This window comes from Drosophila biarmipes, chromosome 2R (assembly GCF_025231255.1).
Source record: "Drosophila biarmipes strain raj3 chromosome 2R, RU_DBia_V1.1, whole genome shotgun sequence".
Lineage (NCBI taxonomy): Eukaryota > Metazoa > Arthropoda > Insecta > Diptera > Drosophilidae > Drosophila > Drosophila biarmipes.
Genome location: NC_066615.1, coordinates 4,600,886 through 4,617,029, shown reverse-complemented (window position 1 = coordinate 4,617,029; position 16,144 = coordinate 4,600,886). Strand labels below are relative to the sequence as shown.

Genomic DNA, 16,144 nt, shown 5'->3' with positions numbered 1-16,144 from the left:
GCTCCCAATCGATGCTATATAAGCGCCAAGCATTTATTTATTGTGCGAAAAACTAAGCTAAGTGCAACCGACAGCGCGCAGTGATCTTCAGGCGTGCGTTAGAGACTTAAAACACTAACACATTTAATTCCAAAAAAAGTTACCATGCTAAGAAATATGCTGCAGGTAGTTCTAATTTTGGCGATCCTGCCACTAATTACGAAGGCTGACGATGCTGAAGATGGTCTCCATAAGTACCGAGCTTCTCCAAAACTCACGGGTCCTGCAAAGCTCTTACACGATCCCGCGGATTCCACACTGAATACTTTGGATGAGGCCCTGGAGAAGATATCCACGATCTATATGCAAGCATTGTTCGCTGGAACCCATACTCCGGAATTAGAAGCTCCACTAAGAACCCTAGAAATGGAGCTGTTCGATCTGCTGGACCAGCTCTATAAGCAGAATCGTCTCAAGGACTATATGAAGTACGAAGCGGAAGTGACGCGACAAATGATAATCTACAACATGCTCAAGAGATTGTTTGGCTACACTCAGGATGTTGTGGAAGTTGAGGCTGGGACTATCTAAGCTGTAAATTTAACATTTGTTCTCTAGGTTTTAGTAATACCTAATGCAGTTGGAGGAATAAAGAATCATAGAATTTATAAATATTTTAAAATGTTTAATTTATTTGTAATAGCTACAAGGAAGCTTTTATGGACCAAAATAAAAACTTTTAATAATTTCCAGCTTGGTAAATCATTTATGTGTTATAGAAATTTATTATTTTTTCTATGCGTATAGTTTTTACCCTAAAAATTCCATTCAGTGTAGATTCCATGTGAAAGTGATTGGACTTAAGATGTAAATAATAAAAATTCACATCCTCGTTTCCCTCTTCAATTTTCAATTTCCCTCGCTTTTCTTTTCCTCTCGACCCTTTTTGATTTTTATTCAAAATTTGATTTCACTTCCGTAATAACTTCCGCAACAGCCTACTCTCGTCCTGCGGCTGGCTTGCGTGTGGCTGTCGAGCGTCGCCCCCACCCTTTACCTTTTTGCTTGGGACCTGGGAGGATCCGTGCTCCGATATTCGGATTCTCGGATCCTCAGCACTTCCCACACTCAATCATATCGGCGCTGCTGTTACCCGATCCCGCTGTGAGAAGAACAACAACACCTCCGCCGAGAGATCGAAAATTATCATAATTTCCATTTCCTTTTTACGCTATTATCCTTTTGCATTTCCAAATACCGTTGCACTTGTTCGTGTGTTTCCCACACATCCTTGAGATCCTTTATCTTTGCTTGTTTGCTTTGTGGTTGTTCGCAAGTCTCCCCGCCCGTCTCCTTGCATTCCACTTGTCCGCTGGATCCTTCGGTTTCATTCCTTTGTGCGCCGTGTTTGCTGTGATTTGATGCTGGGATCGGAATCCTGAGCGTCTTCCGAGGGGTTTCGGCTATTACTTTTGTTTTTACTTTTGATTTCTTTCCTGGGAATCGCTGTGGGAATGTGCACTTACCTCGATTTTTTATAAACATTAGGGCATTTACCGCAGTTTTGGGCAAACTTGTTTTCCATTATAACCAGATTTCATCTTAGCGCCTGCCTTGTTCATTGTTTTTAGGGATTCCAGCAAATTTAATTGTCATTTGGCAAATTAACTTGTTAAAAATTCAAAACCCTGGCAGTGATTTTCCCACAGACAAATTTCATTGCCCACAATAGAGTTATTCCTGCCGAAAACAAAGTCATGCGGTGTTTCGCAGGAACTCTCCCACACACACATTTTGAATATGCCCCTGTGGTCCTTTTCTGCTGCAAGAAAAGGATGAAACGTATCCCGCTACCTGTGCATCGGCAAATTCAAATCGCTTGCATTTCTTAAGGAAGAACAAAACCAAATAGGTCCTGAATGGACCCAGCTATCTCGGTTTCACGGGCTGATTTGGTTTTCTTATGGGTAACAAGTGTATCTATCGGTATCCGTGAGATGGTTGTGATTGAACAGCTTTGCGCAATGGGAAATGTGGAAAAGTGTTTCCTTTAGGTTTCCCAGGATATGGGCCCGGTGAAAATTCCTTGAGAATTGATTAAGGCATTAGTATTGCATTGTTTCTGTTTACTTGATCCCGTCTTGTCTGCCCCAGAAGGAAGACGCCATAGTTCGTTTATTGCGAATTAATGCATATTTATTATGTTTTTACAGTGGTTTTTGCAGTGCGTTATCTTTCGCGCGTTAGTAATTCGATTCGCACATTTCTTAATTAATACATACATCATTATCTGTATAAATAGCATTTTTACATTGTATAATTGTTAAAATTTGGCTTTACTCTGAGCATTATTTTTTACATGAAATCTCTTGCGGTTTTAGGTGCAAACTAAATAATGCTACATAGATGTAGACATAAGTATTCTAGTTGTGTAAACTATGTGATGCAATTATTCCTAAGCAATTTGTTCGTTAATTTATGTATTCTGGATATGCTGGCGCTGGGTCGTCCTGGCATTGCGAAGACTAAATTAATTTAAATGCATATTTGGTCAATCTCAATAGACGAATTCGACTTCGCTCGCGTTCACTAATTGGCAAATTGTTAGTGACTGCTCGAATGGTTTTTGTTTAAATGTTAACTAGGCTGCTTGTGGGCAATAAATGTATAAAATATGTACAACGACCTCTTCAGCTCCCGAGCTTTAACTAAATCTACCAACTACTAAATTTACAGATCCACAAAACGTGTAGGATATACACAGATTCAAGTATATTAAAAATTCATTTATCAAAAGGCGTATTGCTTGTAAAACGTGTAAACAAACGAAAAGATTTCCCGGTAATAGGGTGTAAGGACATCATTAGGGACATAACAAGGGGAGCAAGGCTGCCCGAGTTGGAGCTCTTTGGATGGAGGCCAAGGGCGGCCAATAATAAAATATAATATCAAAGTAATAGAAGGAAACAAAATGTACATAAACGTTTACAAAAGTTCGTTATATGGCTAAGCTATCAGTCCATTGTTCGAGTTCAAATCGTTATTGAGTGTTGGGATGTGGATATCTCTGTGGCCAACTGTGCCTAGCACAGCTCCCGGTTGCAGCGGGTCAATCATCAGAGGATATCCGGCGTGTGATTCTCGTCGTGCGTGTGCTGCAGCAGTCCTTTCCGTTCGTCCGGAGCCGTGCTATGCGTTATTTCCGTGCTCACTGGCTCCGGAATCGCATCCGCATACATCGATTCGTACACGGGATTGGCGAAGTTGCCCTGCAAAATAAACTAGAGTTAGTTGTGGTAAATGGAAAATATAGGGTTAATAAAACATTCGATACTAGCTACTTTTAGTTAGTTATACAAATTAGTTAACCATTTTCTCACCTTGTCATCTTCGTTCGCGAATGTAGGCGCCTCATCTGCATCACCGCGATACATGGCATTGGTGAGCATGATCTCCACGTTGTCCGTCAGGCGAGCGTGAGAGAATGGCTGAGCTATGCGATGTTTCCTGCAAGAAGGAAAGGTTAGAAAGGCAAAATAAAATTGCATCGAAAACAACTCACTTAAGGAAGTAAACAGCACCGGCGAACAGGGCTAGCACCAGTAGAATTACAGCAAAAATGACGGCCAGCACGGAGAATACTCCGCTGGATTCCGTGGGCTCCTGTTCGCCTTTCAAGGCATCAGCACTGTCCACCAAACACGGCACCACCTTGTTGTTTTCGCACAAACACTCATTGATGGAGCTGCCCGGTCGACAGACGTTGCAATCGCCTCCGACACAAAGGGGCGGCAGCTCACAGGCGTTTCCTTGCCACTCCCCAATACAGCTACAATGGGGCAGGCTATACTCATCCAGGTGGCAGACACCTCCGTTCGCACAGTAGCGCACACAGGGATTGTCGTCCGGAACGGGCACCGTGCAGAAGTCTCCGTTCCACTGATCCGTGCAGTTGCACAGCGCGACGCCCTTGATGATATGACAGGTGCCGGCGTTCTGACATATCATCAGCGTGCAGGGATCCCTGATGGGCACCTTGGAGCTGTCGCAAAAGTGCGGCGGACTAGAAGTATTGCACAGATCCGACTCGCAGCTCTCTCCTATAAAGCGCGGCGGACAAGTGCAGCTCAGGCGACCACCCCGCTCCGAGCATGTTCCTCCGTTCTTGCAGAAGTCCCGGCATGAACTGGACACGCAGTGCTCGCCGAAGAAGCCACTAGGACACTTGCACTGCCGCTGACCCTTCGTGCCGATCACACACGATCCGCCGTTCTTGCAAAAGTCGGCGCACTCGTCGATCTCGCATCGCTTGCCGGTGAAGCCATCCGGACACTCGCATTGCGGGGTGCCCGTAAGGGTTTCCCGGCAGATGCCGCCGTTCTCACAGGTGAGATTTCTACAGTGCTCGCACTGCTCGCCGGTAAACATCTGCGGGCAGCTACACTTCATGCCCTCCGATTCGGAGAGCAGGCACGACCCTCCATTGTGGCAGCGGCTCTGGCAAGCTGGCATTGAGGTCTCACACCGCGCCCCAGACCATCCCGCCGCACAGGTACACTTTAGAGGTGGCGTCTCGTGGGATCCTGGCAACTGTGGCGCCACCGAGCACACACCGTAGTTTTGGCAGTAACCAGAGCACCGATAGTGCTCACACAACTCTCCCTCAAACTGCGACTGACAGATGCATTTGGGCACGTGATCTACGATCTTACAGGTGCCCAGGTTGCACTGAAGCGGGCAGTAGTCAGGGATGTCCGCGTGCGCCTTGCACACTCCCTCGTCGGTCATCACATAGCCTTCGGGGCACTTACAACTGTAGCCAGTCGAAGATTCCGAGGAGAGAATGCAGAGAGAGCGGGAGGGCTTGCATGGATCCTTGGCGCAGGGATTGCTTACTGAGATAATAAAACGTTTCGGTTTAATCACAGAAATTATATCTATAATTTATTATTTAACTTACTATTCCTGTTCTGCTTCATTGGATGCAGAATGCCAATGTCAGAGGACCGATAGCCCTTCAGCAAGTAGGTTCCGTTGTCGTTGCCAAACTTGTTCATCTTGATGATACTTTGATCGTAGAGCTTGATGTACAGATAGTCCTCAAAGACGTCGATCTTTTGGGGCTTCTCCCGGTTTCCAAAACGACGCACCACGTTGCGATCCTTGCCATTGAGGCGACACGTCTCGATCGTTCCCTTGCGATAGTCCGCCCAGTACAAGCGACCCGTCGGATAGTCCATAGAAAGGCTGATTGGCCAGCCCACGTCGCGCTCCACCAAACTCTTCTTGTTGCTACCGTCCAGAGAGGCCACCAAAATGCCGTTCTCCAGCGTGGACCAGATCATAACGCGCGACTCGGGCTCCAGGACAATGTCCGTGGGATTCATGCCAGTCGACACGAGGGAAATGTATTTTTTACCCTCAATATCGGTTGCCAGGATTTGATTATGCCGCGAATCAATGATATAAACTCGCTGAGATATCCAGTCGACGGCCAACGACTTTGGATCGTCCAGTTCGGGGATCTAAATGATAATAATTTTAAATTTGTATATGCTGATCATTTTGGTTTGCTCACATTAAATGCGGTCAGCTCCTTCAGATCACGCCGCACCCTTACTCCTGTACCCTGGACATGCGGTGTAGCAATTTTCATGGTGTGAACCTTGCCGTGGTGCGAGTCAATCCAGAAAAGCAGTGTGTCCTTGGGCCTAATCAGAATGTCAAAAACATCGATCTTCAGGCTGTCTGTCTGGAAGAAGCCCACTACGGTGGTCCCCTCCTGTTTGGCGGGCAGAATAAATCGGAACTCCTGCTCCGAGGCGAGCAAGAGGATCTGATCCGGTCCGGAGGCCAGGCAAGTGGCATTCTTCTCCGGCCCCTTGTGGTAGCCATCCGCGCATTTGCAGTTGTAGTGGCCCGCTTTCTTCTCGATGCAGATTTGTGAGCAGCTTCCAAATCCGCAAACCGGCGGCTGACAGTTCATCTCATCAGATCCGTCAATGCAGTTGTACTGTCCGTCGCATCGATAGGCCTTCGAGATGCAGTCGTCGTTCTCGCATTGGAATTGGTCGTGCCGGCACTTGGGCAAGGCCGCACACACCGCATCGGACTCATCCTCGTTCTCGCCGCAATCGTTAACACCGTCGCAGAGCGCCGAGTTTCGGACGCACAGTTGGTTGCGACATTTGAAAGCGTTGGCATGACAGTGGGTCTTGGCACAGGTCTCCAAGCTCTCATCGCTGCCATCCAAACAGTCGTCCCACCCGTCACATTTCCAGCGGGACATGATGCATTTTCCGTTGCCGCAACTGAAATGATCCGAATGGCAGGTGCAGTTGACCTCATCGGACCCATCCGGGCAGTCATCGTCTCCGTCGCACTTGTATTGCCTGAAAGCCGTGGGTATTTAATATATTTCAAAAAGCCATTATTGACCACTCACTTGTTGATGCAGGTGTTGAAGGCGGCGCACTTGAACTGATTTTCCTTGCAGGTGATGTTGCAGTTGATCTCGTCGCTGTTGTCGTCGCAATGGATCTCTCCATCGCAGCGGTAATTGTGCTTAATGCACTTGCCCGTTCCACACCGGAACTCGCTCTCTGAGCAGTTGCGCATCTGGCAGTTCAGCTCGTCACTGCCATCGCCACAGTCGTTCTCGTAGTCACAGCGCCAACGTCCGGGAATGCACTTCGAGTTGTTGCACTTAAAGTAGGTGGGGTCGCAGGTAGCCTTGGAGGTGAAGCAGCTGCTTGGTTCGTCCTCGCCATTGGGGCAGTCGAGGTCGTCGTCACAGCGCCAAGCGTGCGGAATGCACCGTCCAGAATCGCATCTGAAAGTAGGAACAATTATTTATTGATTAGCTACTATTCTTGGGTTCTCTTGAATTGGCAAACTCACTGGAAGTCATGGGCTCCACAAGAGACATTATCACAGTTGGTCTCGTCGGACTTGTCCGGACAGTCGATGTCCCCATCGCACACCCACACGTAAGGCATACACCGGTTGTTGCCGCACTGGAACTGATCCTTCTTGCAAACGAGTGGCGTGCACGCGGATTCATCCTCGCCGCCCGGACAGTCTTTAACTCCATCGCATCGCTTCACGTTGTCCACGCAGAAGGCACTCGAGTTGGCGGTTGCCCCACACTTCATATGGGTATCGAAGCAGGTGAACTTGTCGCAGTTCAGTTCATCCGATCCGTCGCCACACTGGTTAATGCCATCACAAAGGTTCGAGGGGTGGGTACACTTCTTGTTGGCGCACTGGTACTGTCCAGGCTCACAGTGGAAGGGTGGACAGGTCTCCGGCTCATCGCTGCCATCGCCACAATCGTCCTGGGTGTCGCACCGCCAGTAGAACGGAATGCACTTGTAAGTGTTCACGCACTCAAAATGAGCAGCCGTGCAGTTAGCCCGACAAGTGCGCCCATCTTCCGCCAGAACGAAGTTAGTGGGGCACATGCACTTGTAGTACGGCTCCTCCGGTGACAGCACGCACAGCGTGGAACAATTGGCCGCCAGGCAGGGATTTCCGCTTATGGGCTGCTGTTGGCGGTAGGGATGGAACACGCGCAGGTCCATCGGTCGATGGATCGTTGTAATCAACGTGGTGCAGTTATGTCCATTAAAGAGGCTGCAATACTCAATGGACTTGGTCTCCCAGTCGGACCAGTAAATGCGACCCTCCCACACGGCGATGGCAAAGATGTGGTGAAGATTCAGTAGCGGATTGATGCTCCTGGCCAGCAGCAATCGCGTGTGATTTCCGTCCAAATCGCTCATCGAGATCGTGTCCTCCCTGGCATCGCCCCAGAACAACTTCTGCGTCTCAAAGCTAATGGTCAAGGCGTTAGGCCAACCCAAGCCATCCCTAATGATCATCTTTGGATTGGAGCCATCCATGCCTGCTTTGCCGATGTGCGGAGTGTCGCCCCAGTCCGACCAAAAGATGTGACGCTGATACGGATGCACGGCAATACCACGAGGTTCCCGCAAATACTCGTTGATTAAGACCTTTCGGTACTTTCCGTCGAGTTGGGACACTTCTATCGTGTCCAATCCCTTGTCGCACCAATACAAGTTTTTGGCGACCCAGTCTACGGCTAGACCATCGGGATTCTTCAGCATGGCTTGGTGCAGGGTCTGCGTCTTGTTTTCCTTGGGACAGTGCCTCTTGATGGTACCCACGGTGCTGGTCACATCAGACCAGTACAGGCACTGGCTATCCCAGTCGTAGTCCAGGGCTACCGCATTAGACAGCTCGTTGATCAGAATGCTGCCGTTGCCCGCCATGTCGACCTGGCGAATATAGTACCGATTCGAAAAGATCAGCTCCATGGTCACGTTGCTGGTGGCCTTGCAGGTGTGGTGATCCACCAGTTCGTACCCCTTTGCGCACAGACACTTGTACGATCCGTATGTGTTCACACAGGTCTGGGAGCACGGCTGCTGCTCATCGCACTCGTCGATATCGGTGCAGAGGTGCGGACTCTTGGGCAGGACCTTGTACCCCGGCCGGCAATGGCACTGGTAGCCCACCACCTTGTCCTCGCACTCGTGCTCGCAGATATCCGGAATCATGCACTCGTTCACATTGCACATCTCTTCGTCCGAGAAGTCGCCACAATCATTCCTTCGATCGCACAACAAATCGGCGTGAATGCAGGCTCCATTCTTACACCGGAAGTCATCGGTGCCATTGCATCCCCGAGTGTGGGCGCAAAGACTGCTCGTCTCGTCAGATCCATCGCCGCAGTCCGGTTTGCCGTCGCACGTCAGGTTCTTCAATATGCATAGGCCATCCTGACACTGGTGCATAAGCGATCCGCCAGAACAGGAGTGCGGCAGAAAGGCGGGCACACAGCCCTCGTACTCATCATCTCCTCCAGGACAATCCTCATCCCCATCGCACACATAATGAGAGTCGATGCAGAGACCTGGGAAGGAAACAGTTCGAAAATTATAAATCAATCAAAAACTGATAGCCTTTCTCTGGAAGCAATATATTGTGGTCCGCTCCTTATAGATATCATAAAGAGCAAACCCTTTCGGAAGTTTCAAATACATAGCATAAAAGGGATAGCTCCTCATCAAAAACTTGTATGGGGATGGAAATGTCATAATAGATGTCATAAAGAGCAAACCCTTTCGGAAGTTTCAAGTACATAGCATAAAAGGGATAGCTCCTCATCAACAACTTGTATGGGGATGGAAATGTCTCCTTCTTATGGTTAAATACTTTTGACTAGAATTATGGCATATTATGCAAGTGTATCAAAATGGTTGGTAGAAGTAAGTCTTTGTGGAAAATCAAAAGTTACTGGGTCCATCCAACTTACCACTGGTACAGAGGTGAGCAGGTGGTGGACAGTCCGGAATGTGAGTGACGCCTCCACATTGGGGTCCCTCGTCCTCGCTGCCCTCATCCCCAAGGCCGCTGGGGCAATCCTTTTCGCCGTCGCACACCCACTTCTGGGGAATGCAGCGTCCGGAGCTCTTGCACTGGAACAAGTGCGGTCTGCATGGCCGACTCGGGCACTGCGGGCCCTCGTCCGTGCCATCCTCGCAGTCGCTCTTTCCGTCACACTGCCAACTGGCCGGGATGCAGATTCTGTCGCAGGCAAACTGGTTGCCCCGACACTCGGTGCGGCAGTTGATCTCGTCGCTTCCGTCTGGACAGTCCTTCTCGCCATCGCAGTGCCAAGATCCAGCAATGCAGTTCCCGGCGGCACAGCGAAACTGCCCGGGATCACAGCTTACATTGGTGCGGTTGGCGCAGTCCAACTCATCCGTGCCATCTGGACAGTCTGGATCGCCGTCACAGCGCCAGCTGGGCATGATGCACATGGTGCTGTTTCCGCAATGCTCAAAGGTCACATCACCCACCTCACAGGGAGTGGGAGCACACGTCTTTTCGTCGCTAAAGTCGCGACAATCCTTCATGTTGTCGCAGAGGAACTTTCGCGGAATGCACTCGCCGCTTCCGCAGCGGAACTGATCCGGTTCGCACTTGCAGAGCAGGGCGGTCTCATCGCTGCCATCGCCGCACTGCTGCTCTCCGTCGCACTTCTGCTCCTTGGGAATGCACCTGTGGTTCTGACACATAAAGTGCGTCTCCGGACACTGGCGGAAGATGCAGTAGCTGCGCCACTCGTCCGACCCGTCCGCGCAGTGCGTTACGTTATCGCAGGTTAGCTCCATGGGTATGCATTCTCCAGAGTGGCAGTTGTACTGCAGGGCGCCGCAGCTCGTATTCACAGGAGCAATGCAGCGTCGACCATCGGGTGCCAGGATGCCCCGGGTGCAATGGCATGTAGCCTGACCGCTCTTGTTCAGGATGCACACATCCTCGCACTGACCATTTAGGATCTTGCACTGATTGGCATCACAGTTGATACTGCTGTTCTGAACCGCCACAATGCCCATAGGCCGGGTCACATGCTCCCGCAGGAAGAGCACATCCGTGCCCGTGTACTTATTAGCCCGAACTACAGCATGGAGCACCCAGTCTGTCCAGAAAAGCAGATCCCCGTACACAGCCATGGCGAAGGCGTGCTTGGGAGTGGAGTGGGCCAACACCACTCGATTGCTGCCATCGTAATTGGTTCGTTCGATCTTGTCCAGCCGGGCATCCGCCCAGTACAGCTTATGCTGATCCAAGTCCAGCGTCAGGGCATTGGGCATTTTGATATCGGTTTTTATTATAACCTCCGTTCCGTAACCGGTGAGGTACGACCGCTGAATGCAGGGCGTCTCCTCGTTCCAGTTGGTCCAGTAAATCATGCCCAGACACGGCTCCACGGCGATGCCACGCGGTTTGTCCTTTTCCCGAAGACTAAGCACGTTCTTCACGTGATTCTGGTTCTGATCGGCGTGCTCTGAGAGATGTCGCAGTTCCACGCTCCGAATGGCTGCATTGTTGTTTGAGGTCCAAAAGAGCTGCTCGTTGACGATATCGTACGCCAGACCCTCCACTCGCTCCTGCTGGCCGAGCAGGACGCGCTGACCCGTGCCATTAAAATACACCTGGTTGATGGTGCTCAGCTGGACATCCGAGTAGTACACCAACTGCTCTTCGTAGTTATAGCTGATGGCAATCACGTTCCTCATCAAGCTGGTATTGGAAATCATTTGAACAGGCCAATTTTTATCCGCATGATCCGTCATGTGGATGCTTTCAATATTGCTACGATAGCTGAACAACAGGAAGTTTTCGTATGGCTCACAGCTATAGCCATCCGAGGATAGATGACTATGGGCACAGGCGCAGATGGCGCTGGTTCCATTGAACAGGCAGAGCTGTTCGCAACCTCCGTTGCCATGGGCGCAAGGATTGTTTCCCTTTTGAAGGTGCTTGGAGTAGATTTTCAGATCCCTAATGGCATCCTGTTCCGTTTGGAGAACCACCCTAGACTGACTGAGGTTGGCAAGAGGGGCCACTCGGATAATTCCCTCGTTGTACTTGTTTTCCGCCCAATACAGATACTCTCCCATCTTGGAAAGAGCCACGGGGTTGTTGAGACTTTCATTCAGCAGCTGCTGCCTAAGATTCCCATCGTAGTCAACCTTCATCAGGGCATCCGGGTAACGCTCGCACCAGTACACCTTGGTGGCTTCTATGTCCAGCACCAGACTCCCAACCGCCCAGTTGGATCTTGTTTGGTTCACCAAGACGAAGGGTTGACTGCCATCCAGGCCAACGCGTCCAATGTGTTGTTGGGTAACATAGAAAAGCATTCCTTGCAACGGATCCACCGCTAGAGCTGTAGGTTTGTCCAAGTTGGAGACCACCACATAACGATGGCTTCCATCCAGACGAGCAACCTCGATGATGTTTCGCTTCGTGTCGCTCCAGTAGATGTTCCCTGCCACCCAGTCGATGGCAATGCCACCCAGCCAGTCCTGCTGCTTGTATCCCACGAGATTGAGGGCCTCCAGAATGGTTTCCCTCTGGGTTCCATCGCGTTTCACGCGGGATATGCTGCCTAGTTCGGTGTCGCCCCAGTAAAGCGTATCTGTAGCCGCCAGATAGTCGATGAAGCTGGCCGAACTTACCCGGGAAATGGGCACCAAGGCCTGACAAAGGATTAATGTCAAATTATTTTTAATGCAAAAGGAACGCTCTTATATCTCACCGGCGAAGGCGTGTCAAACTGTTCCGATGGATCGATCATTTCCACGCCCTGCAGCACATCGATGGAGTAGAAAATAAATTCCGCCCGCGGAACACAACCGATTGGATTGTTTGGCTCCACATCATAGCCGAGGGCGCAGCGGCAGACGTGGTCAGTGGATGAGGTGGCCAAGCAAAGATGCTGACAGCCACCGCCCGAGGCCCAATGGGCACAGGTATTTGAGCCAGTTTGCGCATCCGCATGGAACATCTTCATGCTCTGAATGCTCTCTGCAAAAGCAAACAAAATTTTAATCAGGTAACTGAATCCTGGATTCAATTTTCTTACTTGTATTAACCCTGAGAAACGACATGTTCGAGCACGCTTCCTTCTCACATTGCATAATCACACTCTGAATGTTTTCCGGGAAGTATAGCGTTCCATTGTAGACAGTCAGCGAACTGATCGAGGTGATTGGACTGGCCACCAGTACCTTGTGCGTTTCGTTCTTTGGAATGTCGTAATATGCGATTCCTGAGCTCTCGTAAGCATAGTACAATCGCTGTGAGTCGAAGTCCATTGTCAAACTCTGGAGATTGTTCTCGTACTCATAGATCAACAAGCGGCCCGAACCATCTAGATTGGATTGCTCCAGCTGGGACAGGCTTCCGTCGGAGGCAGAGTGAATCCAATACATCTTTCCACTGCAAATGTAAGGTAATAGGTCACAGAATTCATCTTAGCCAGATTTTTAGGCAAGTAAACATACTTTGCTGGATCCAGAACAATGCTGTCCACCATATTAAGATCCTCGTGGATGGTGGTCACAAATTCACCCTTTAGATTACTCGCCAGAATATTACACTTGATCTGACCCGAGGAGAAGTACAAGTTGCGGCCAATCCAGTCGAGGGCAAATCCATAGGGTTTCTCAATGTTGGTGTTGATAATTGGCTCAATGAGGCCGTTCGAAATCCCAGCACTTGAGATCTCATTCTGCTGAATGTCTGACCAGAAAATGCGGCTTTCGTCCACCAGGAAATCAATGCGTTGTGGAGCCACCAACTTAAGAAAAGAGAACAAATTATTGTAGCTCAAAGTTTAAAATTATTTATATTTACTCACCCTGGGGGACTGGCGAATAGTTGGAATGGTGAGGTGGTTGGGCTGATGGAGATCAATACCCCGAATCTCGTCCACCATGACGAACAGCAGAACCTGTTCGTTGGGCACACAATTTCTTTCATTGCTGGGATCCAGGCGCATCACATGGGGACACTCGCACTTGAAGGTTCCCTTACCACTCAGGAGACAAAGATGAGAGCATCCTCCGTTGTTCTCGCCGCACGGGTTCCGGTCCCAGGGCTGACGACTGGAGTGCATTACCTGGATGCCAAAGGGCTGGGACTGGGTGCGTTGCAGCACCTGGACGTCGCTTCCATTCCACTTATTGGCACGTATAACAGAGGTGGTTCGCCAATCCGTCCAGTACACATAGTTCTCGAACACAGAGATGGCAAACGGATGAGAGAGTATGTCCTTGTTGCGCAGTACCACGTGATGCTTCGAACCGTCGTACATGGTGCTACTAATCGAGTCCGACTTGGCATCCACCCAATACACCCTTCTTTGAGTGTAATCCAGGGTCAAGCCATTGGGCCAGCCGGCACTCAATTGCCAGCTGGTGGAGATCATGCGCCTGTCATCGCCCGACATGCTGGCTCGCTCAATCCTTGGAGAGTTGTCATCCCAATCCGTCCAAAAGAGAAGACCCTCCCTGGGATCCAATGCTATTGCTCGTGGGCTCTCCATATTGCCGGCAATCAATGTTCGGCGAAAGCTACCATTAAGTTTTGCCACCTCGATCTGGTCCAGGTTCGAGTCGATCCAGTAGAGGTTTTTGCCCACCCAATCTACGGCCAAACCCTCGGTGGTGGATAGTCCAGAGTGGATAACGGCCACTACATTTCGCAGACTCTCGCCGACCAGCTGTCCCCTATATATCTTGTCGTCGATCACATCCGTCCAGAATATCTCCACATTAGACTCGTTATTGTACAGGAAATCCAGTGCTATAATATTCCTCAATGACGTGTAGAAGTTGGCCACGTTCAAGGTCTTCAGGTTGACCCCTTTGATATCCTGCCTGTTAGTAAAGATGACGTAAGGCTCATCTGGAGCTGTGCTCTTGCACGTGAACTTATCGTAGCCCAGGTCGAATCCATCCAAGCAACGGCAGTCGTAGCCCTTCCCGCTGCTCTCACACACCTGCGAACAAGTGTCCCAGTGATCGCAGGCGTGCTGCATGCTGCAGCGCTTTCCGTTCGGCTGCAGGTACAGGTGATCCGGACAGGAGCATATATAGCCCTCCGGCGTGTTGTGGCATCGGTGGGAGCACTCATGACCGCGGTCGCACAGCTTATCCGCGCACAGGAAGCCCTCGTCCGTTGTGTCCTCGCAATCGTTCTTCCCATCGCACAGCTGGTTAACCGTCACACACTGCTTGGAGAAGCCACACAGCCGATCTGGATGCTCACAGATCACCGTCTCGTTCATGTCAAATCGACTAGCATTGATATGGGTGCAGTTGAGCTCATCAGTTTTGTCGAAACAGTGCGGGATGCCATCGCAGCGCAGAAAGTCCGGGATACACTCAAACGGATCCAGGCAGGCGAACTCATGCGGGGCGCATTCGCTTAGACCCTTCCAGCCAGTCACCGGGTGATTGTCGCTCTTCGTCTGGTTGCAGTTGGCCTCGTCGCTAAAGTCCTCACAATCGTGGATCCCATCGCACATGTGCATCTCTCCGTAGCATCCAATGGGTCGGCAGTACTTCTCCCCGTGCCCACACTCCATCTCACATTCAATTTCGTCGGCATTGTTTCTAGAGAAAGATACAAAAATGTCTGTTTAGATTCTAAGCTTTTGAAATGCTGGACTAGTCCACAGCCTACCCGCAGTTATCGATGCCATCGCAGATGTCGTTAAACTGACGACACCGCCCGTTGTTACAGTCAAACTCCGGGCACTTACTGGCAAGGATTGACTCTGACGTCTCATCGGAATCGTCATCCGGTCCACAATCAACCACTCCGTCATTTACCCACGTCAACTGGATGCAGCGACCACTCTTGTGGCAAGTGAACTCGTTGCTGTTGCATGTGTTTTGGTGGCAGTTCGCCTGATCCGTTCCATCCGAGCAGTAGGGAATGGAGCTGCAGAGCAGTGATCTTTGGTAGCAGCGACCATTGCACACAAAGTTTAGGGTTTTGTCGCAGGTATTGGCGTTGCAAGGGCCCTTCGGATCGGAGCTCTCGTCGATGCCATCTTCACAGTCGTCGAACCCGTCGCACATATCCTTGCTATCAAGGCACTGCCGCGTGCTTCGGCAGATGAATCCCGAGGTGCAATTGGGACGAATGGGGGACGGAGCCAGCTGGGGGATGCAGTGGCTCCCAGTGCCGTTGAGCGTAAACCCATCGGGACAGCGACATATGGCGCCTTTCGGCGTGTTCAAACACATTCCCGGACACTTGGACTGCGCACAGGCACTGGGGGTTTGGGGCAATGGTTGAGTGGCCACATCGAAGATCCGTAGATCTGCAGCTCTTCCGGTTCTCTGCAAATGTACCGTTGAGCTAAATGTGCTCGACAGGTTGGCCTGATGCGCGTGGAAACGCCAGATGGTGGAGTTTCTGTTGTCAGCCCAGTAAACCAGTCCATTGTACTGTACCATCGAGTAGGGATGGAACTGGTCTGACTTGAAGAGCACCTCCCGCCCGGTGCCATCCAGCTTCATGAGTTCAATGGTGCCCAGCCGGATGTCGCACCAGTACAGCTCCTTGGTGCGACGATCCACATCCAGGCTGCGGGGACACTTCATGGGCATGGCAATGGTGGTCTTGGCCAGCAGCTCCTTGTGGGTGCCATCCATCCAGGCGCTGTAGATGCCGGCCTCGCAGGACGGCGACTCCCACTGCGTCCAGTAGAGCAGACCGGTGGTGGGGTCCAGTTCCAGTGACCTTTAAAATATTATGAATTGTAAAAAAA

General features: G+C 50.5%; 2 protein-coding genes across 2 annotated transcripts in view; one reads left to right on the top strand and one right to left on the bottom strand.

Moving 5' to 3' along the window:
• Window positions 1-144: 144 nt before the first annotated feature.
• LOC108029480 (uncharacterized) lies at window positions 145-570 on the top strand. The gene has a single exon (XM_017101744.1). The coding sequence runs from the start codon at window positions 145-147 to the stop codon at window positions 568-570; it is 426 nt and encodes a 141-aa protein (XP_016957233.1).
• Window positions 571-2,149: 1,579 nt separating this feature from the next.
• LOC108029538 (low-density lipoprotein receptor-related protein 1) overlaps window positions 2,150-16,144 on the bottom strand; it is a 57,290-nt gene continuing 43,295 nt past the window's right edge. Inside the window, exons 9-21 of the mRNA XM_017101849.3 lie at window positions 15,049-16,116; window positions 13,220-14,978; window positions 12,864-13,159; window positions 12,443-12,798; window positions 12,116-12,384; window positions 9,320-12,056; window positions 6,880-8,917; window positions 6,425-6,811; window positions 5,558-6,371; window positions 4,940-5,504; window positions 3,542-4,874; window positions 3,360-3,486; window positions 2,150-3,248 (exon numbers count right to left, since the gene is read on the bottom strand). Coding sequence (XP_016957338.1) covers window positions 3,096-3,248; window positions 3,360-3,486; window positions 3,542-4,874; window positions 4,940-5,504; window positions 5,558-6,371; window positions 6,425-6,811; window positions 6,880-8,917; window positions 9,320-12,056; window positions 12,116-12,384; window positions 12,443-12,798; window positions 12,864-13,159; window positions 13,220-14,978; window positions 15,049-16,116 — 11,902 coding nt within the window. The 3' untranslated portion in view covers window positions 2,150-3,095. The remainder of the gene's footprint in view (window positions 3,249-3,359; window positions 3,487-3,541; window positions 4,875-4,939; window positions 5,505-5,557; window positions 6,372-6,424; window positions 6,812-6,879; window positions 8,918-9,319; window positions 12,057-12,115; window positions 12,385-12,442; window positions 12,799-12,863; window positions 13,160-13,219; window positions 14,979-15,048; window positions 16,117-16,144) is intronic.